Source organism: Lampetra planeri, chromosome 34 (genome assembly GCF_965212315.1).
Source record: "Lampetra planeri chromosome 34, kcLamPlan1.2.h2, whole genome shotgun sequence".
NCBI lineage: Eukaryota > Metazoa > Chordata > Hyperoartia > Petromyzontiformes > Petromyzontidae > Lampetra > Lampetra planeri.
Genome location: NC_136140.1, coordinates 7,860,956 through 7,882,777, shown reverse-complemented (window position 1 = coordinate 7,882,777; position 21,822 = coordinate 7,860,956). Strand labels below are relative to the sequence as shown.

The following is a 21,822-nucleotide window of genomic DNA, read 5'->3' as shown; positions in this document are numbered from 1 at the left end:
GTTTCCCATATTTGATACATTTCACAGTAATTATGAATCAGACAAGCATAATTTGTGTCTTACACAAAGATCCTAATGGGCACTGTCACGATATAAATGAGGTCATATCTGCTCGAAGTGGAGGGTGCGGTGACGCAGACCACACTCAGAGTGTTTGGCTAAGTTTAGAACATTTTCAAGTGCTTTCGTGTTTAGGTCGACCTCCGTATATCGAGCCCGGAGACAGACCCTGATGGGGGCGGGTTGAGAATAGTTTTTTGTGTTGCAGTCAGCTGATGGCTCTCCATCAAGCAAGAAGTTCTCGCTCAAAGTGGGCGGGCTAAGCCTTTTGAGTAATTGCCCCAAATCCTGGCCCTCCATTCTTTTCGGATTGCTGAACCAATAGAGTTATGCCTTTTAAAATAAGTAATTGCTTTTTGGTGCTATTTTTACTTCTAATTAAAACATTCGGCCTTTGTCAAATGAGTTTCGTGTACGATATTGCTCTTTGCATTGAACGGGACTCCCTTAGTTGATATTCAGTGCTCTTACCGATAAGATCTGGTAATCCCAGCAGCGGTTTGTTTAAAGTAGCTGCAGTCTTTCACCAAGAAAAGTGACTTTATTTATTCGGCAACATTTGTCCACATTTCACCAATTGTGTTCCTCTGTGTATAGTCGTTCACGCAGCAGCGATTTATACATTGATGTATTAAGCCATTCATTAATTATTTTTTCCCCCACTGTAGGGTATTGCTGGCAAGTCCAGCAGCATAGTGGGTGTGGTGAAGTGGTAAATTAAGTGAAAGGCTCAGGGAAGGATTTATGCATTTCCCAACGATGTAAATGTCTCCTGCTTAAACACTGAAGGCCACTTTCTTTAAGCATTGCTTATGCCTGCTACCAAATCACTATGGATGGGCCTGACCTCACCAGAATTCAGAAGCTAACCAAGGGTTGAGCCTGGTGACCACTTGGAGACTGCTTGGGAGTTCTAGGTGTTGTGGGTTTCCACTACGAGGTGTCAAGGAGATGTCCTGCCCAGCAATGGATTATTGACTCTATCTGTGCAGAGTTTAATGTAAGTGTTTCCCCTTCATATGCATGGCTTTCTCCTGAGTCCTCTGCTGTCCTCCGTTATGCTGAGCACTCACTGGTGGAAATTGCCAAGCTTCCCTAGGCAGGTTTCTTCTGTAAAAAAAAAATCTAAAGAATCAGTGAGGCGTTGCTGCATAAATGCATGGTATTGATACTATTATTACCATCAGCATCAAGGATTGGGAGAGTAAAATGTATCACGTTATGCGCCTGCTCGCCTCATCAATGCGTTCAGCTGCACCACGGAGTACTTGAAATAATACGGCACCTCCTCATAAGCAGTGCTGAAAATATTACGCCTAGGAATCATCTTCTTAGGTTTTTTCGGTAAAGTCACGTAGAAAGTAAAATAAAATAAAAACAGAAATAACGACGTTTCGGAGGCAACGTCGTGATTTCTGTTTTTATTTTATTTTACTTTCTACGTGACTTTACCGAAAAAACCTAAGAAGATGATTTCTTGCAGTCACGAAAGCTTCAAATCTAGAATTACGCCTAGGATGTTGACAGTGGATTGATTGCCTCAGTGAAAACGTACAAGGAACTTCCAAGTCTCCCTTGAAAGATGGTCTTCTGATCTTAATGGATTCTTCATTGTCATCATTATCATCATCATCTGCCATAATCTCTCTATTTGTGGATGATGAAGCCTTTCCAAGGCGACCGCCCCCCCCCCCTACCCATCTATCATGGTCCCACGTTATAAGGAAATAACAATTATATCCATGTAGCTCTGGTACACAAGCTGATGTCATCACACCATCTCCACGTTCGACGATCTCTCCGGTGAGGGTTTCCTCCTTTGGCTGCCATTCCATCAACGCACTCGACCACTGGCCATCGTCCCTTACAGCGTCACAACCTTCTCAAATCCACTTGCATTTCTCAACCATCAATGCGATGTCCCTGACGTGCATATTGTCTCTTATCCATGTGCTCCTAAATTATGTCTATTAAGAGTAAGTCCAAGCATGCATCTCTCAATGGCTGGTCATGCGTGAAAATGATCTACACTTGCAGTAGATTCGTGGCTACAGAGGGGAGTGAAACGTATTTGAAAATATTAATATTTGTAAAATTGATAGACAAATGCGTAGTCCACCCCCCCTCCCCCCCAAATATATACAGCAGTTGCTGCTTTCTGCAATGTGGTTAGTAGTTAATAGCGTTACCACTCATGATGTCACGTGTGCTCATGTCTACTCACTACAGTATTCATTTTATATTGTTGGGAGACTATATGGAGCAGATATAGAGTTACATTTAGATATGCACGTAACAATTATTTGATTTGTTGCTTTATATTGATTCCTATGATCACAATGCATAAATCCAATCATCCTTGTAAGAATGTATTATTTATGCAAACTGCATACAAACGCCACCTTTGAGCTAACGAAACGAAGGATACAGCACAATTGACACGTAAACATTTTTAATGAGATGGTCCAACGGAGGCAGGCAGTATAGGCTGATAAGTCTGATGTGAAGGAAGGTGGCATTTGTGGGACATATCCCAAGGGGGTTTCAGCAGCTGGGGATATGACAAAGGTGATTATGCGAGGGATGAGTTTGCAGTGGAAGGAAACGGATGAGCTTGCTGGAACATTGTGAGCAGTTGGATGGGACTCTTCATGAGAGAGAGAGAGAGACTGAAGATCGCAAAAGGTGGCAAGCGTCTATCATGAACATCGACTGTCAGTCGTTTGGGTGACACCAGACACATGGAATTCGAATCGAGGCCCTGAATCGTGACAGTGCTTCAAATTGCGGGAGGGGGATCACTCATTGCGTGCTTAAATGTCACTCTCCATCCTGCCAGCAACACCTGAACTTTGAATGTCCGCATTTATGAACAGCTGTAGTGAATCCATCAGCACTTCCCTGCCGGTGGCGAAGATAGGCAGGCAATAGCCCAAAACACACAAATAGGTCCCCGCGCAGCCTCGGTCCGCGATCGAAGTTTACGTTACCGTTTCCGGTGAACGTAAACAGCACGCTTGAGGAGCCAAGTAGTCTGCGCTCACATGAACACTCTTCCACGATGAACCACCTTTGACGGTGGAAATGTTCCGAAGATCCGGCCGAGTGTGGAATTCATTGCACCGGGAATAACCGCCACTCCTGCTCCAGCTGTTGTTGTTGTCGTCGCCCCACCGAGAAGTGACACTTGGCAGCAGAGCCCTCAGACCCGAGTGGTGGCACTTTTCGTTTTCAAAGAGCTTGGGTTTACCACACACTATGCCACCTCCATATCGGTGCGCCCTTCATTTGTCGGAGTAAATTTGCCGATGGTGGCACACCGTTGCAAATTACCGTTTTGCCATTCAAGGTTAAAATTCAACGCGGAGGAATTTTTGCAGCTGAAAATAGCCTCGGTGTAAGGAGGGTATGTGATTTTTATTGCTTCATAAATATTATTAAAATTTGTATTCCAGCTTTGTGCTTCAGAACATGAGACACACAATGTGCACCCTGGCTTATCTGCACCGTGACTTGCAGACTTTGCATTCTTCAGGGGAGAAAAGCTATGTGCCGTAACTCAATAACCGTAAAATGTAAAACCTAAGCTGAAAATGCATGCCAGGGCATTACAAGGAACAGCAGCAGAGCCACAGTGTGTGTTTAAAGTTAAGTCCAATGCACATGGCTATTTAATTTAACTTCATTCCTCGCATCTTCATGCTAAGTCACATTCGAATAAGCAGGTAGACAAGCAGTGTGGCACTGGAGTAAGACTAAAAGTGTCAAATGCAATGTGAAGAAAATAAAGTAAAAATATTCACGCTGAAATGTAATTAAAAGGCAAATAATCACTGACCTTTATTCGCAGATTGTAGGCTCAGTAGGATTAACATTTGCCGGGCTTGTTTTTTTTTTAAGTTTCAACACACTTATGTGTGGCGTGTTTGGCCATGGAATGTGCACGTTGCAGTGTTTTATAATTGGAACCATGCTCTCTGCAGGGAGGGGAGCCGTCGACTCTGACCGTTGTACTGCAGCGACAGCATGGCTCCCTCGGATTTAACATCATTGGCGGACGCCCCAGCCCTGTAAGACCAAGTTCAACCGCAAATATCAACAATGCCACCCACCGCGCCTATTGAAATCATAATGCCACTCCGTGCGTTCACATTCTTGCATTTAAACACACGTGTGTGAAATGAGGAATCCATATTTGTTTTTTAACATACGTATACAAAGTCAATATATGTTTTGTCATGTTCAGTTAGATCTGGATTGTATATGGACCTTGGAGTGATATACTTTGAGTCGTCAATTTATCAACACCAAATATATGGCTGCTGCTGCTGCTGCTGAGACGTGCTTAGGAATGACGAATGAGCAACCAATAAGCCACTTTCAATTGCCCTGCCGATCAGGACAGTCAAGAGGGGACATCGGGCGAAGGGATTTTCGTGTCCAAAGTGGTGGAGAACGGCCCCGCGGATAAAGACGGAGGGCTTCAGGTGAACGACAGAGTTATTGAGGTAAGCCAGCGTGCAAGACCTTTCCCCACTCCCCCCACCCCCCCCCCCCGGGCTGAAAGCGGAGATCATTGAAAAGGCCAACAGCTTACAAAGTGGGGTGGTTGCTGCTCATTGGAACATGACACGCTAGGAGCCGCCCCAGTTTCTCATCCTCGTTCGCCGGCAACGCCGCAGCAGTACAAACACGCCCGGGCTTCCCGTGTGGGCGGCCCTTGTGTTTGCTGTTGTTAGTCGCCCATAAATACCCTCGCTCTACAAATATCGGGGAGGGGATGGGGGGGGTGTGACGGTAGGACACTGGGTGCACGATAAATACAACCATAGTCTCGCTCGATGCCACATCAAACATACGTCTTGGCAACTGAAGGGCTTTCGAGTTGCTCCATGGAAGTGTTTTTGTTCGACTTTGTGAATAGCCTTCGAAAGATGCCGGAAATGTTTGGTCGCATGGGCTTCTTGAATTGGAAACGTTTCACGTGTTATGTCACGAAGATGTAATCTCTGTGTTTGTAATAATAAACAAGTCGTGGTTTACAGTGGCGATAGGTGATTTAACATGTATTTTGATATTTTTCAATTTGACGTGTTTTGCTCACTTGCCAAATATAAAAAATAAACGAAAGCAAACTACTTGTAAAGTACAGAATGAGTGTGGTTCATGGTTATTGATTATTGTACCAACTTAACAGATTTCAACGATCACACAATTAAAAGGTGAGATAAATCGATTGGCCGCATTGGTCGTAACATCGAAGTCTCCGAGGGTTAAAAGTGGTGGTGAATAAAGCCATGTTCGTTGGACATTTGCCAAACATCTTCTGTTACTAATCACCGGTCTGACTCTTGCAGCCTTGCAAATCGTGTAGCATCACCAACCTCTATATGATTGTAATTACAGCTTTGTGCAAAGAGTGTAAGCGTTGCTTTGCGTCTTTGGAACCACTTAAGCTCCTGAAGTACTGCACTTCTGCCCAAATTACACGCTGTCTTGCGCTCCCCAATACGCAGTGTTTCGTGTTCTATTCGTCGGATTTACGTCCTGTGTTGTGTACCGGATGATATGTCAACCAATAACTCAGCTGCTCTTGCAATCACCGACCACATTATCTAATTTCCGCATGACATTCCGAATCGTAACCCTCGCAGCGAAAATCTCGTGACGCAGATTTATACGACTCATTCATACGTACGTGCAGGATTATGATCGTTATTAGAAATTCACCCGTGTCTTACATGTGCAAGAAATTATGGAAAATTACACACGTTACTCACGGAAAATGTAACCTCCACGGTGTATTTAGACACACGGGGCACGCACGCACACAACAAGCGGGCTACTATTTTTTTTTATTCATTAGGGGAAACGCTTAAAGTGCCCAGGCTATTTCTACGATAAACGTAACGTGAAGGAGGCACGTTTGAAAAAAAAACACAAAATCACCGACAGCTTGCAACGCCACCTCCCCCACCCCCACCACCATGTCGTCCTTTACTCGGGAGATGCCAACACGGACCGCGAATGTTCCTAAAAAAAAAACTCCTTGCCAGCCGTAGAGCCTCGGAGCTATTCTCCGCAGGCTCCAAGAGAACAAGGGGGTTTGTATAAACGTGCCGGGGGGAGGCGGAGGTGGGGGACGGACGGCCGCTGGGCTGAACCGAGACTGCCAAAAAAACGTGGATGCCCGGCGCGACTAACAGAGCGCGCGCGCACACACACGGGGGTGGGGGTGGCGCCTGGGGGGGGGCCCTGGGGGGGGGGGGTTGCGCGACTGGTGAGACTCGCGCGCGTGGCGGGGGTACAGCGCGCGCACACGGGGAGGGAGTGGGGGGGGTCCTGGGGGGGGGGGGGGCCCTGGGGGGGGGGGGGCCCTGCGCGACTGGTGAGCTCGCGCGCGTGGCGGGGGGGGGCAGCGCGCGGCCGTCAGGTGGCACGGCGCTGACATTGACGCCCCACCGAGAGAAGCACGGCGCCCTTGCCTCCTTAAAACCTTGGCAGGCCACGCTGGTGCAGGGCCAGGGAGACGGCGGTAAATGACAAAGCCTTTCTTGTTTTGCAAAGGTTGCCTGTTGGATAAATCGTTCTTCTCTCAGTGAGCTGCAACTTTGTGTTTGTTGTTGGCTTACTTTTTATGTTGCGGGCTGCTTTTGCCTCTGCTAGGTTGAGTTCAAATTCAGGACCGCATGCCTCAAATTGCGTAGTGGAAATACAGTTTCAGCCGCACCGAACCTCACAAAAATAATATTCAGGGCCTGCCTTGGCTCCTCCCACCCTCAACCAGTACATATACAAGGACTGTTTTCTTGGAATTTCTCTTACTTGATACGGCTATCGTGCTGTGACGGTTCCACCTGAAGACGGAAGCTTGTGTTGCCTCCGAAACGTCGTGATTTTTATTTTATTTTTATTTTACTTTTATTAATTTTCATTTTTTACCTACGTGACTTTACCGAAAACCTTAGAATATCAATCCTTGCAGTCACGAAAACTTCAAATCTAGAAAGAAATCGAATTTCTAAGAACATTTGTTAAGTTTGTGCATTCCCGCATGTTGTTCATTTTTGTTTGTATTTAATTTTGTGAAGTTTGTTCGTCGCATTGGAGATGCCAGTGGCTTAGAGAGCCCTTCATCCAACAGTGGACTCATCACGATTCGTGATAGATTGTTGGGTTAGATCGCGTCAGTAAAATGTGTGCTTAAACCCTCCGCCACCTGACAGAGCCAATTAATAAAGTTGTCACGTGAACAATGCGGAGTTAAATGTTGGGAGATTGCTCTCTAACACACCGGTGTACTGAAGCGGTAATAGATTGGAATGTTTCTGTTATCTTTTACAAATTTAACAATTTGGTTCAACGTTTGTTCTGGAAGGTACAGCCATCATCAGCTTTGCTCAGTAAATAATTAATACTTCTTGCTGTGTTTGTGTATTTGTGTTGTGTGTGTATTCTTTGTTCTTATCTACCGCTCTCCACTTCAGCATATATATTAAACATTATGGGGCAACAACTGTATTCATGATATTCTAATCTCCAACACCATTTGACACATAACCGCTCATTAAGCAGATCATAATCACCATGCCAGATGTTTTTGGTGAGAAACAGCAAAGTAAAACATCCCACCCTATATTGTTATGAAAACGCGCGTGACATTTTAAAAATGTACATTTTCACGTACGGACCTTTTTTTCCATCCACTGCTGGATGAGGGCCCCAGCCGCAATGATCATTAGACCAAAATTAACCGCACTGATCCGTACGGGTTGGTGACAATAGGGAGAATAGACATGAAATCAAAGCACAGCACAACAATCAATTTTGATGCACAACTCTCTCTCAGCTGGATATGAGCACACCCATTTGGAGCATGTCCATCCAGATTGTGCTTACGTCCAAAGTCGAGTGACTGTATCAGAAGTTCCCCTTCGCCTTTCCCCACCACCCGTGAAATGTGTGGTTTAAGTCAGAACTGTGCTTATACAAGCAAGTCAATTAACGGCATTCAAAACTCAGACCGGTATATTAATTCAAGTTATTTTCCACTGACGATGTGAGCTCAAATCCAGCTTCCACTGTATTCTAATATCACGAGAGCTTATATTCACGTTCATCACATGGCTGCCACAATTTGCAATGCCCCGTCACAGTGAACAAATAAAACAAGTGCCTGGCAAAAAAGAAAAGGCCATGCGGTAGTTGAACTTCAGTCGCATGGTTTGCTAGAGATTTTTACACCGCGTGGCTTGACCTCATGCACTGTCGTAGAATGGCTAGCGTAGCTGCGGTCTGGACAACTTACGGCAGCTGACAGACTAATGAACCATTAAATCTCCAGCAGCAGCCAGCAACCCCTGGCCTCCCCTTTCCACATTGAGATTCAGGAACTGTGGTATTAAGTTGTCCAGGAAGTCAAGCTGGTGCGACAGCCGCGTGATTTCCCATCAGTGTCGGCTTAGGACCTCCTTCGAGTTGATAACTAGGGAGGCTTTTCGGTTTCCAGGCCAAAGGATGTACAGGCTTTGAAATGCACTTTTTTTTTGTTATGAACAAGGATGTTCCTTTAGCCACAGGGGGTGCATGTGGCCTAAGTTATGTGTCATCACAGTGTGCTCTGTGACATCACAGTTCCCCTATGTTATCACAGCGTGCTCTGTGATGTCACAGTGCACTGTGTCATCATAGTGTGTTCTGAGTCATCACAGCGTTCTCATTTTCATCGCAGCATGCTATGTGAGTGATCTTCAGTTTGTTTAGCTTTTTTATTTTTTTACTGAGAAAATGGTCCGATGTAGGGGAGGATACGCTATATACTTGCACATAGCATGTAAGAGGTTCGTCGATTATATAAATTGAGGTTCATAAACATTGCCTTGGCATGGATGGCATGATGAGAGGCACTCCCTGGAGAAGCCGTGAGCTTCTTGCCAGCCTCTCCCATCACATATAGCTCCTCCGCAACCACTTTATCGTTGCACCATCCTCAATTTATACGCAAACTTGGCCAATCAGAAAAGGGGTGAGGTCAACAGCGCGGGGCAGCGGTCACAGAAAACTGAAGTTTATGGCGGGCTCAAGTTCTCGCTTCTGAAGAAGAACAAGACCCTTCAATCTAAGATCTTTCTTCTAAGTGAGAAGAAAGGAGGGTCTTGACATTTTGGCATACTGGACTTCTTTATATTTACTGGAGACGACTGGTGTCTGTTAAAAGTGATGGCTGTTAGCCTGACGAGTGGCTTCTATGAGGTCTCCCCCAAAAAAAGACCACGCCGAAGAATACCGGCTCAGGGCTGCCCATCACACTTTGTCCCGGTCATGGTCGATGTCTGTAGCTGACTTCCTGCTGTGCATGAGCTTTTAAACTCGTTTTTTTTTCCACCCAGAATTGGTTTACCAACAGGATAAAATTGTTTGACAATTCTTGGAACCAGGAGAAATAAATAACCAAAGGTTGTGTCATGGTTAGCATGCACGAGAGCACGTCAGTGTGCGTGTGTGCGCGTGTGTGTGTGTGTGTACACGCGCCTCTTTGCGTGTGTCTGTGTGTGTCTGTGTGTAGGCACCAATAGGATCCAGTTTCATCACCATAAAGTCCTCGTGTCAGCAGGAGACTGCTTTGTTTTCTCGGAGTTCAGTGCTCCATCGAGCTCTACTTTACGCAGATCGTACATTGTCATTAACGTATGCAGAATTGTGAAGTTGAATGTACATTCACATAGAAAATCAGCCCCAAAACAAATAGCTATTACTGGCTGCTAGACATGGGCTTGAAGTTTTGTTAATGATGAAACTGAGATTCAAAAAGCACATTCAAGTGTGCTCTCGTGATGTCAATTTAACACGTAGGAGGCTTTCACGACCAATATCATCCACAATCGAGGTTTTTTGGGTTAGATCGCGTAAATATATAAATGTGTCGTTAAAACCGCCACCACCCGACAAAGTCAACTAGTAAGGGTTGTCACGTAAATGGAACGTGGCCAATTCGTCACTCGTACAGCACACCGGTGTCTTGGAGAGCCAAGCCACAACATTTACAATTTGAGTACGACGTTTCGCCAGTAATTACAACCAGCTTCATCAGGTGACAGCCAGCTTTGTGGAGAAGTCCACCTGTTTCGTTCCTGTCACTGCAGTGATGTGATTTTGAAAAGAGCACGGGATGCTGTAAGGATGTCACAATAGATTTAGATTCTGAAGGGCTTTCTTCTCGGTAGCAAAGTTTGAGGCTCATGTCAGACCACCTGGGGCACACGACTTGAGTACATGTCCACACAATAAGGGCTAATGTGGCATCTTTCTTAAAATAATTCCTTGGTGAAAAATTAACTGTGGCGACTGTTTTTTTTTTATCTGACGTTTTGTATGAAACTTAGAGAAAAAAATTACCAATCTAAGCGTTGCATGGCAACTTGTTAGAATTAAAATGCAGTCAGTTTTAATTTGCGAAGCAATTTTATATGCCCGCTAAACAGGCAGGAGTACAATTTAATTGAATTAACGTGTCATTAATTTAGTTCAGTCATTACTTTGGGAATTATGCATGGCAGATCAGTTATCTTTAATGTCACTTTGGCTTAAAATCTTCAAACTTACCGCCCATATAGCGTTTGCATTTCCTTGCACCCAAAACATTTGTGGGCTCCTGGTAAAACAAGACAGGGCAGTGCTCCTCGCACCGCGTATTTGGGTCGTGCCGCGCCGTGTCGTCCTGCGCGATGTCCGTCGCTTCGCTCCACGTCCCTCCGCTGTGGGAGCCTTGAGCTCCTGGTAGGAGCTCCCAGCCCGCGGAGCGAGACGTCGGTCATCGTGCCGAATGACGCGCGGGTCCAAGAGCCGAGAGACCACGCGTCGCGGAGAGAGCCACAGCAGCCCGACACGTACGCAGCAGTAGCGCACGACGACTCTAAATGCCCCTTTCCGCCACCCACCCACCCACACACACACCTGGAGCGAAACGGCACACACACTCGCGTGAGGAATGCCTCTCTCGGTCTTTGTTCGTCTCAAGCCATGTAGGGAGATGCGGACAGAGTCAACTCGCGCTGTGCACGGACATTGCCGCTTGCTCCTCGTGCATTTCATCAACTCGCATGCTCGCGCAGACGTTTGTCTTGAGACTCTTGCTGGCGGGCCCGCGATGATAATGCACACAACACACCACACACAACCGAGTAATCTACGTGGCGTTCATCTTCTTGGTTCTTTCGGTAAAGTCACGTAGAAGGGAAATAATGCTAACCCTACTCCCTCCCTTCGATGCTGATAATCCTGCATAAGGCACGGGCATATTATGACTTTGAAACCCCCCGCCCACCTCCTACGCATTCCACAAGTGTTGACTAATCCCATATCGGCATTTCCCATAAATATGCTAAATTCCTCTTGATATGCAAAGTATTTTGTCAAGGCGCTCTTCCCCCTCCAACCCAGCTTAAATATACGCTCCAAGCCTGGTGGTGTTTCATTCAGACGCTGTCTTCCCGACAGACCTGTTCTTCACCTGAGGACGGCTGCTTGTGTTGTGGCCGAAACGTCGTGAGAATTATTTTATTATGTTTTATTTTTATTATTTTATTACTTCCCTTCTACGTGACTTTACCAAAAGAACCAAGAAGATGAATCCCTGCAGTCACGAAAGCTTTAAATCTAAATCTACGTGGCATTGTTTGATGCATTTTTTCTGATCGAGTGTAGAGCCCGTTCAAAAAAGTTATGAGACTGTACGGAGTCAAGATGATCAGAGTGTAAAGATGCGTAGCTCTACACAGTCAATAGGATCACTTGAAATAAATTAACCTTTCGCTTAATTTTCCCCTTCGGATTGAGTCAAGAGCATAAACAGTATGTTGACGCAATGTGCAAACCTAATCGGACGTACATTAATTTTATATCAATTTTACGCTCAATTGGAAATCGTGTCAAAATGCAGCCAATTTCTCCAGAGTGTGTGCAGCGATGATTAATAAACATTACTCGTGCACCGAAAAGGTTTCACTTTTTTAACATGGAGGTTAGAGGGCACGTGACTTCGTGATAAAATTAAGGAATAGAAATTCAGGTCTCGCTTTTTTTAGGTTCTCTGCATGGGGATAATTGACACTTTTTTCACAACAGCCCTCGAATTTCGATTTGTGCCTGACACGGAATAATTGAAACAACCTTCGTAGAGCAAGTCGCTCGTTTAATCGAATTAAAGAAACAACAAAAACGTGACGGAGCTCAACAACAGACGCATGCTTACATTTTGTCCGATTATTTACCCACTCTGATGACGATCAAGAGTATTCGCTTAAAAACTGAGCAAATGTGAGAGCTGTTAATATGATGCGCCATCATACAACAACAAACAAATGAAATCAACATTTCAGCCTTTTCCTTTGAAATGGGGAAACAATGAAATCGGACCGAGGCAAGGGCGGCTTGTCTGGTCTTTGGACCGAGAGTGCATTTTCTGTTTCTTTCCAACAAAGACTGGCTTGAATTACCTCCAAGTCTGCTCAATCCATTCAGTCGTTAATACGGGGAAGTTGAGCTTCAAAACAAAAAGCAGAAGAAAATACCTTTCAGCGTCATGGCCAAGAAGAAGAGCCTTTGACTCGCCAAAATGAAGTCATCGTGATTTCGTTCCCATACCTCACTCCTCGTATGCGGCAATATATTTTATTGTTCTTCTTTTGCCTCATGCTATTTTCCATTAACGCCCTCCCACTGCGACTCCAACCTCCCTGCCTTATTAAAATAAAAGGCAGCAGTTTTTTTTATCATACACAGCTTAACTCGGTGAAGTGTTTGGCCTTGCTTGACGGCGTGTTTATGCTACGGCTTACATTTCGAGCGGCATAAATAATTGATTGGGAATGAAAACAACTATGTCGTGAGTTGAGCTTGCGTCTGCGTGAAGAGTCGCGGTGTAGTAAAGGTTACAGTGAACTCGAGGGAGACGGAAAGAAAATCCCCCGTTGCGTTTTCTTCGAACCGAACGGATGCCGCATTTAACTCACGGTTCGTTATGGCGATGGGCGTCATTGCTCATCATTATCTCATCCGAGGCTGACTTTTTTCACGTCTCAAGGCCAGGTCGAGTTTCTTTCCCCACGTCAATAATTGCCCCACCGTTTGCGCGGTTTGTCAGCGAGGTGCCTTTTGGATTGACCGCGCGACGCGTTTCCCGTCACATCTCGACAAAAAAACAACAACAACTGGAGCAGTTGGAATGACTCGCAACTTGCAGTCCAGCGCATTCGGAACATCTTGACACGTTGACCCGGTGGTTTAGATCTTTCCTCCCCCACTTCCTTTCCGATGGGGGGGGGGGGGGGCGAGGGGTGGGAGCTGCCGTGTTGTAATGGTTAGCAGCACGCTGGACTTGCAATCCAAAGGTCGCCGGTTCGATTCCATCTTCCGGCAACGGCAGTTGAAACAATGAACCAGTTTCTAAAATACCCCCCCCCCCACTTCTGCCCACCCAACATTATGAATGGGTGCACCTTAGTTTCACGTGGCAAGGTAAAGTGTGGCTCACGCCCGCCTCTTCCAATACGTCTGGTCAGTTTCAGTTTTCATTTATTAGGTATAGCCCTTTGAGCCATTCGGCTCTTGAATCGGGTGCAACCGCAACAAACAAAAAAGAAAAACATGAACAAGAAAACATCTTAAAGTGACTATGCGCAAACAGAAAAATCCAGGAAAAAACTGCAAAGTCTTCCAGAAAAAAAGCACCTTACACCAACGCTGTGCAAAATCCCAGTGGGATGCAAATCAAACAACAAACAACCACAAGACAACTTAGATTAAAGCCATCATTCTAACTCCGTACTACAACAAACAAACATGGCCAAACCAAAAAACTATTCGAAATCACCAAAATAAAACCATAAGCAATGTAACAGTGATCATAGGAACTGTGACCGAAATTTCACAATAATCGACAGAAACAACATATACCACCAAACCCTGCAGCCATAGCTGGCTGCATGAGTCACTCCACAACAGCAGGAGCATCAGTAGGAGTATCAACATTTTTCAAATGCACCTTTAAAGATCAGCGCACTAAATCAAAACACAAGATCATACGTTGCAGCGGTCATCCGGAACGAAAACATTTGATTTTAGGCCACTGAACAGCAGTGGCAGCTACGGGTGTACAACTCCTCTGGTCAGCATGGAAGAGTAGACCAAATACCCTCCAGAGTTCACTCTCTTGGAGACCCTTCAGCCAGCAGTAGCGCAAGCAAGCTCTTGCAGGGTCGCCACGTTTACCTTTGTTTTACCTGGCAGACGGAGAAAGTCTCCAGATCCTATTCGTTCCACGCCTACCCCGAGGGAACTCTTCGATGCAATTATGCCAGGTGACATGCTGCAGATGTCCACAGTGTGCGTTCTTTACAGAGTATTTGTTTAAATATTGGAGCCCTTAAAAAGCGCCGAGGGAGATGATTTGTTTGGATAAACGTGGAGAATAGACTCCCTCCAGACACGTGGTATTTGATAGGTGGCTCTTTAATTCTTCCTAGCACGTACCTGTCTGTTTGCGTTTTTCACCTCTCAATTGTACATTGCATCGCGTGACACTTCTTTTTGTTTGTGGAACGTCCCTCACTTGGCATGCATGGCATCACGCGTCGACTAATGGACTGGCAAATATGAGTGGTGAAACATCTCAAAGAGTCCTTGAAAAATGAGCATTTGGAAAAGAAACAAATAACAGGTTCACGGTAGTGCGGTAATGAAGCATCTCATCCACACACGGAGAGAAAGAATACTTTAAATATATTTATTTCTTATATTTATTTCTTCTGCTTGCACCGCGCATTTCTCAAAAATTACAATCAATGTTCCCATATACGGCTGTGGCCGCCAGCGCGCCGGTACAGTCTGGTTAGTGTTCGCTGTGATAAGAACTCAGCACCCAGGTTAACACTCTTGGCCACGGTTAAACTCAGTGGCAAATAAATGTGATAACCTGTTTAGCCATTGCCCTTCCTTCGCCAAGGTACACTGACCAGCGTGGTGCATCATGGTACAAAAAAAACATTAGTGACAAGACGTAATGAGGTCCCCGTCTATTAGTGGATTGAGAATGGCTGAGATGAAGTATTTCGTTTGTTTAGGTATTTACAATCATGCGTGGTGTAAATGCCACGATGAAATCTCTCATGGCATGTCCGAGAAATGTTGCAGTAGAATGTCAGCAGCATAGTTAATACTGACAATAACATATTTTAACGTCACAATTTAGTAAAAGTTTACATCATGGGACCTCCTTTGCCAGTACCAAAATATGAGAATATGTTTTCCCCTTTTTTCTGGCAACAAAACAAGTGTTGAGATGTTAAAAGACCAAACTGAAACCTCTTACAATGAATCATGTCTGCATTAACCACAATACTTGTGGCCAGAATGCAAAAAAAACCGTACTCCGTTTGGTGTTTTAACATCTGAACACTTGTTTTGTTGCCAGAAAAAAGGGGAAAACCTATTCTAAAAAATGTACATGTTCACGAATTTTACTTGCTGGATAATCTTCCAAAGAAAACACATGGAATAATAAACAAGGCTGAAACTAAATTATTTGGACCGCGTGTCCACTAATATGAACCAAATTGTAATAAAAAATGTTTGGCACAATTTTCACTATCGCAACTTCTTTTCGTGAGCGTTTCCCCAACTGTTTTGAATTAGTTTCGAGACCTTCAATATATTGCTATTGGACACCATGCTCCTCCTAAGCCCGTGTGGAACAATCTGGGTTTGGCTTTAGTTCCACAACCTCAACAAATGTATTGTCTTTTATATATAGACCTAGTTAATGTGGATCGTTGTGGCAATGTTAGGCCATTGTCGCGTCAACGTTGGTCCAACGGTTAAAATCTCATGTCACCGTTGGCATGTGTCCTGGGACAATGCTTTGCAGTGCATGTAACATTTGCATATTCACAAAATTCAAGGGAAACTTGTTGTGAACACAAATGTTGCTTTGAGTCAGTTTGCAACACCTACATCTGTGTTATAGCTACAGCACGGGACGTGGGGTGGTCTGCGCTCTGTGCGGTGAACCCGCCGACCTGAATTTTATTCATGGCCACAGCTAATATCAGTGGCGAGTGAAATCTGAACCAGCCATGGGCATTTTCTTCATCAAACCATCACTGACTAGCATGGTGAAGTATGGTCAAACATCCTCCATGACCGACAGTTTGGAGAGGCTTTCATCCATCAGTGGATTAACAAAGGGCTGTATTCTGGGATCTTTCGGTAAAGTCACGTAGAAGGGAAATGATAAAACATAATACAATTCTCACGACGTTTCAGCCACAACGCAAGCAGCCGTCCTCAGGTAAAGAACAGAGCTGTCGGAAAGACAGCGTCCTAATGACACACTGCTAAGCTTGGCAGCGTGGGAGGAGCAGATCGCCTTGACAAAGGAGTTTACATATCAACAGAGGAATTTAGCAAATTGACGCTAAAGAACTGCTTCTACCCTACTACCGTACAATAAACCGATGTGACAAAAACTAGGTATAAACAACATCATTATAATCAAAGGGCTGTACGTTCTTGTAATTATCATTATAAGTACACTACATCTTAAGGGAAGTGTCCTGCATGCAAGTTTGAGCTTGTTTCACTTGATGGGTAAAACGTCTTTTGATTTGATTACTTATCCGTTATAATCTGCAATTAGAATGCTGAGCAGTGAGCATGCCTAATTTAACTCCTAAAAGCTTAAGTAATTGTCTTATTTGCCAATATGCCCAGGAAAATATTTTACATAATTTATATTCTCAGTTTGAGCCGAGAGGCATGGGATTATGTGTTACTCAACGAAGGATGTTTAACCTAGAGTAGTTGCTTCACTTAAAGGCAGACCTGGATCAAAAAGGAAATAATGAGACATGCGCAGGATGGAATAGTTTTATTACATTTAATTTCACGATGAAAAGCAACATACCAATGTGTCCAGAGGAAAGTTTTCAATACGTCTTTTATTCCCTGCTGTGACATATATTTGAAACGAGGATATTGGCGAATAAAATAGATCAAAAGCTGACGACTGCACAAAGAAAGATGGAGAGATGCATTTTGGGAATTACGTTTAGAGACAGAAAGAGAGATGCATGGATCAGAAAACAATTGCAAATCGGAGACATTATCATGACTGTTAAGATGGACACATTGCCAGAAGAGTTGATGATCAATGGATGAGACTAATGACAGAATGACAGCATGGTGATGTATCGTACCTGAAAATTATGGCCACTGCAGAGATGGAGCTACGAAATCAGCCCATGTTGGGATACGGATTACGCCATCACGTGACCACGGGGGAGTGGATTTGACATTTGTGATGATGGTCTTCTCGTATTTTCCTAATTGTGTCGATGCACGTGTTTACAAATACCGTACGTGATTATTATTCTGCCCCTGATACGATGCATATCTAAAATACGTTTGTTTTCCTTCTTAACAATTATTATTATTTATTTAGTTGAACTGTCTGTTGACACCTTTCTATTCACGTAAAAATCATGATTGTATGCGTGTAAAATGCGACGAAACACTAATGGGTGGGGGTACAGTGCTGCACGCATCAGCAAGTGTGTTAAGAGAGGTTAGCGCAGTACTGTATACGAGCGTATAGAATTCTTTAAATTAATGGGCCATAAACATTGATAAGAGCTACCTTGATCCAATTCTCTAGGACTTCTGTTGGTAATGGAATACTTGAAAGGTGAGCTGAGGTGGCATATATGAGGGTGCTTAAAGTGATAAGTGGAAGCAGATGAAAGATGCAGAGTTGTTCAGCTGTCACTAATGAGAACATTGTAAATAACTGCTGAACATGAAGCCATTTAAGACAGTGCATCGAAATGCACTGCTGGAATAAAGAATGCCACGGACATTTGCTCATAGGTGAAGGATGCTGCCTAAAGACACAACATCAGCTGCATTGTGGCAAACGCCAACGAAGAAAAGATTGATTCGAGTGAACCGGTAAAGATTTCGGAAACATTTCTTCATGGTGGCTCCAAAAAAAACACACAGGTGACCAGGGGGCCATGCATTGCAGGATCGCCCCAAAGCCCTTTTCAGTGCCATTTACCTTCCCCCCCCCCCTAATCCAACAATTAAAGTAGTTTCCAGTGATAATTGGTGCCTTGTAGGTGGTAATTGAAATGTTTTCATTCGGGTGACATGTAGTGTTAGCTTAAACAGAATTATTTCCATATTCATGAGCCTGGTGGACTAATCTCAAAGACAAAGGTTAGCCTCAAATTGTCTCCATCAATTTTCTTTTCTAGTCCAGACTCTAGGTGGGAGCTGTGCATGTCCCTTCGCTGGGTTGAACTGGAGCGAGGCCCACATGACTGCTGTACTACTGCAGGTCACCGAAACAGCATGCTGCAAATCCAATGGACCAACAAGGCTTGGTAGTCTTAAGGGATTTCACTATTTCAAACATTGTTGTATGCTAAACATACATAAGCCTGACCACCTGCCACAAGGTGAAAAGTGGATGTTTGGATAAGTTGCATGCAGATTTGTTCAAGTTATATTTGTGTTTTTACTGGAAACCTATAAATAAAAACCGTGATGACACAGTGGTTAGCACACTGCACTACAATCCGCAGCAAACCTGAGTTCAATTCCCGGTCACATCTCGTGTCACTGGTGAGTGAAGCCGGAACATGTCTTGCCCCACCACTTCACTCACCCGCATTGAACATCATAACAGATCACGGTGAAGTATGGTCAAACAACCTCCGTGACCGACACGCCGTGGGGAGAGCTGCATTCAGCAGTGGATCGACAAAGAGCTACAGATAATGGTGACGTTTCCTTTGGTGCAACGTTTATGGCGCGTGCATTTTTGGTTTAAGTTCACCGAATTCAGAACTCGCATGTGCGTTTGAGGTCACTCCTAGCCAACGCAGAGCTTCAGAGCCAAGCGTTTCTCTGTGTGCGACGCTGCAATACTAATGACAGTGGTGCTCAGTGGCAAGGGTGTTTTCTGTCCTTGGAGACAAATCTGCATAATGTGTGCACATCAATCACTGAAAAATGTTGGTCCGCAAAACTCCATATGATATTATGATTCTTTTATTTGAATGTGAAGTAACAAATGGAAGTCTATTTATTTTGTTTGCCAAAAATTTCGGTTTGATCATCTTGCGATCAATGCCAGTCTTGTAGCAGAGTGTGTGAGGAAGTGTCCACCCCTTAGTGTGTAAAGATGAGAAGGCCACTTTAAAAGATTTTAAGGATACATTTTGTGTAAATATATTATGCAGCCATTCTCAGACACATAGGCTTATATTACTCTGAGAGATTTCCAAATGGATTATTTGTGGCATTATTGCTGTGAGAACAATTGGATGCAATTTGGAGAACAGACTAAAAACACTTAAAATACCATTTCAGATAGATTCTAACAAAGTACTCTTCAGTTTAGCAATTCCGTTCTACATGATATATATGTTTAAAGTGTGGGTACACCCACCTCTTTCAAGACATCTGGCTAGCGTGGAAGAGTAGGCCAAATGCCCTCTAGATGGACTTTCTAGAGCTTTCTCCAGTTGAGGCATTTTCTTCCAGCAGTATCATGAGAAAGTAAGTGCTGCATCGTCACCGATACCTTTAACCAATGTTTAAAATGCCAAACCTATTTCAAAAAAGAAGACAATTTACGATAAAATTTAAAAATATATATTTGGGTTTTTTTTTTATGAAGAAAGACAGATGAGCCTGCCGCTATTTGTGACCTGTGTTGCTCCCCAACAACACAGGATGAGTTTGTACACGACACCACACAATGGAGTTCAGCTTAGACTACGGAATCGCACAAATTACAACGTTTGAGAGTCTGAGTGTAGCGAGCCCACGAAAACCGTCGTTATTTTTGCGCCTTTTGACGAACAAGGCCGTGACCAGTCTGAATAGAGTGCTTGCAGTAGGTAATCCGCCCTTTCTGCCATGTTTGTGTTGGTACAAGGACATGTTTATATCTTTAGGGAGGATTACATGGACACATCCAGGACATTATGTTGTTGCCAGTGCTCGACCTGGCATTCAGGCTAAAGTTTCGTCAACATCGATAACAACTTGTAGACGAACCAAAGGTCTTTCTAAATCGACCATATTCGAATTTAAAACTTCACCCGCCATAGCGTGTGTCCTCTAAGAGATGCACGTGCCATTGTCTCTTTCTAGCATAAACATTAAAATAATAATAATTGCAGCATTTGTCAGACCACTGCTGGATGAAGACATACCTGCTCCTTGCCAGATATTGTTTGATCAATATATATATACTTTACCGCACTGGTCAGTGTGGGTTGGTGAATTGGATTGGGAGGGATGTTAGCATCAGTCTGAATCTCAAGGTCTCACTCGCCACTGATGTTCGACGTCGCTGTAAATCGAATGCACGATGATGCCGGGTTCATTCCGCACTTCCTTATCCAGGAATTGAAGGAAGGTCGGTGAGTTCGCAGAGTGGTGTGGAAACCACTCGCCACAGCTCCACCCCTTTTAAATACCAGGTCCAACTAAATGTTGTCAGTCTATTTCCCTTAATGGGACCAGAAAAGTCCCCACATAGCAGGGCTGTAATGACCGACTGCCATCATAAAACACGGTCTGAGTGAGTGTGGCTACCACTGGGGGGATGGCACACCTTCCCTGAGCCCAGAGCAATATATCATCTGTGAGTTAAATTCAATTACATTCACACGAATAAATAATGCATGTCTCTTGGAAACTGCTTTTTTAACAGTTTCTCATAAAAGTTTACCCCCTGTATGTTAAGACATATGTAATATTACCCGATTTTTTTTTCTTACACGCATTTTATGGGGAAATAACTCAAAATATTGGCTTAAGGTTACCTGTAGCTTTTTTAAAGAAACATTTCAAATCAGTGTGAAATGCGCAAAAGCTCCCACTGCGTGTGGTGTGTTTACATTGAGTCGCATTTAGATGCTCCGTAAATCAAAAATTTACAAGGCATTGATTGTATACGTCAGTAATATAACTATTTCATTACAACTTGACTCTTTTTTGGTAGCTGATTCAACGCCAATGTTGCTTTATAGTTTAAACACAAAAACGCTAAAACTAAAGTACTTCAAATATCGTTTGTTTAAGATAGTGAAGGTCACATTTACGGTGAGGAATCGGGCTCACAAAGTGTCCCGCATACTGGGAAGTGGAAGTTTGCATGGAGCTAAATTAGTTTAACTGGCCAGTGTGCAAGGAGACCCATGGATTTGGCTGCTATAAACTTCCACGTGATAAGCCACTTCGTTGAGCGATCATTTGTGGCCAGGTTGCGTCTGAATAAGATCTGTATAGCTCAGTGGGCCTTACCTGGTAAAATCATGTTTTTATTTTGTTTTAGTTTATGGCGTCCCATGCTTTGTGCGGCACGAAATAATGTAAGGATGGAGGTGCAAAAATTGTCATGCATTGTAGCTGTCTCGGTCTGTCTGCGTTGGTGCATCTTCTATCTTGCTTGTTCTTGGCTGGAGCAGGGGCTGATCGGTTGGTTTTGTGATGGGTTTTTCTTTCTTCCCGGAGGGATGTTTTAAGGGGATTTCATGGGCAGGGTATAGGAGGGGGGAATATGTGCGGGGGGAAAAGGCCGTTGTTGTGCCACTAAATCCCCTGCTAAGAAAACACTGCCAGGATGCCTGTGGGGGTGGGGGGGGGTACTTTCTACAGAAAAACATCGTAGCCAGCGCGGGGCGACAA

At 44.2% G+C, this 21,822-nt stretch overlaps 1 protein-coding gene across 1 annotated transcript in view; it reads left to right on the top strand.

Annotated features, from left to right (window-relative positions):
• Positions 1-21,822, top strand: part of PDZRN3 (PDZ domain containing ring finger 3) — a 161,894-nt gene that overhangs the window by 2,852 nt on the left and 137,220 nt on the right. The window contains exons 2-3 of the mRNA XM_078610652.1: positions 4,044-4,130; positions 4,461-4,568. Of these exons, the coding sequence (XP_078466778.1) occupies positions 4,044-4,130; positions 4,461-4,568 (195 nt within the window). The remainder of the gene's footprint in view (positions 1-4,043; positions 4,131-4,460; positions 4,569-21,822) is intronic.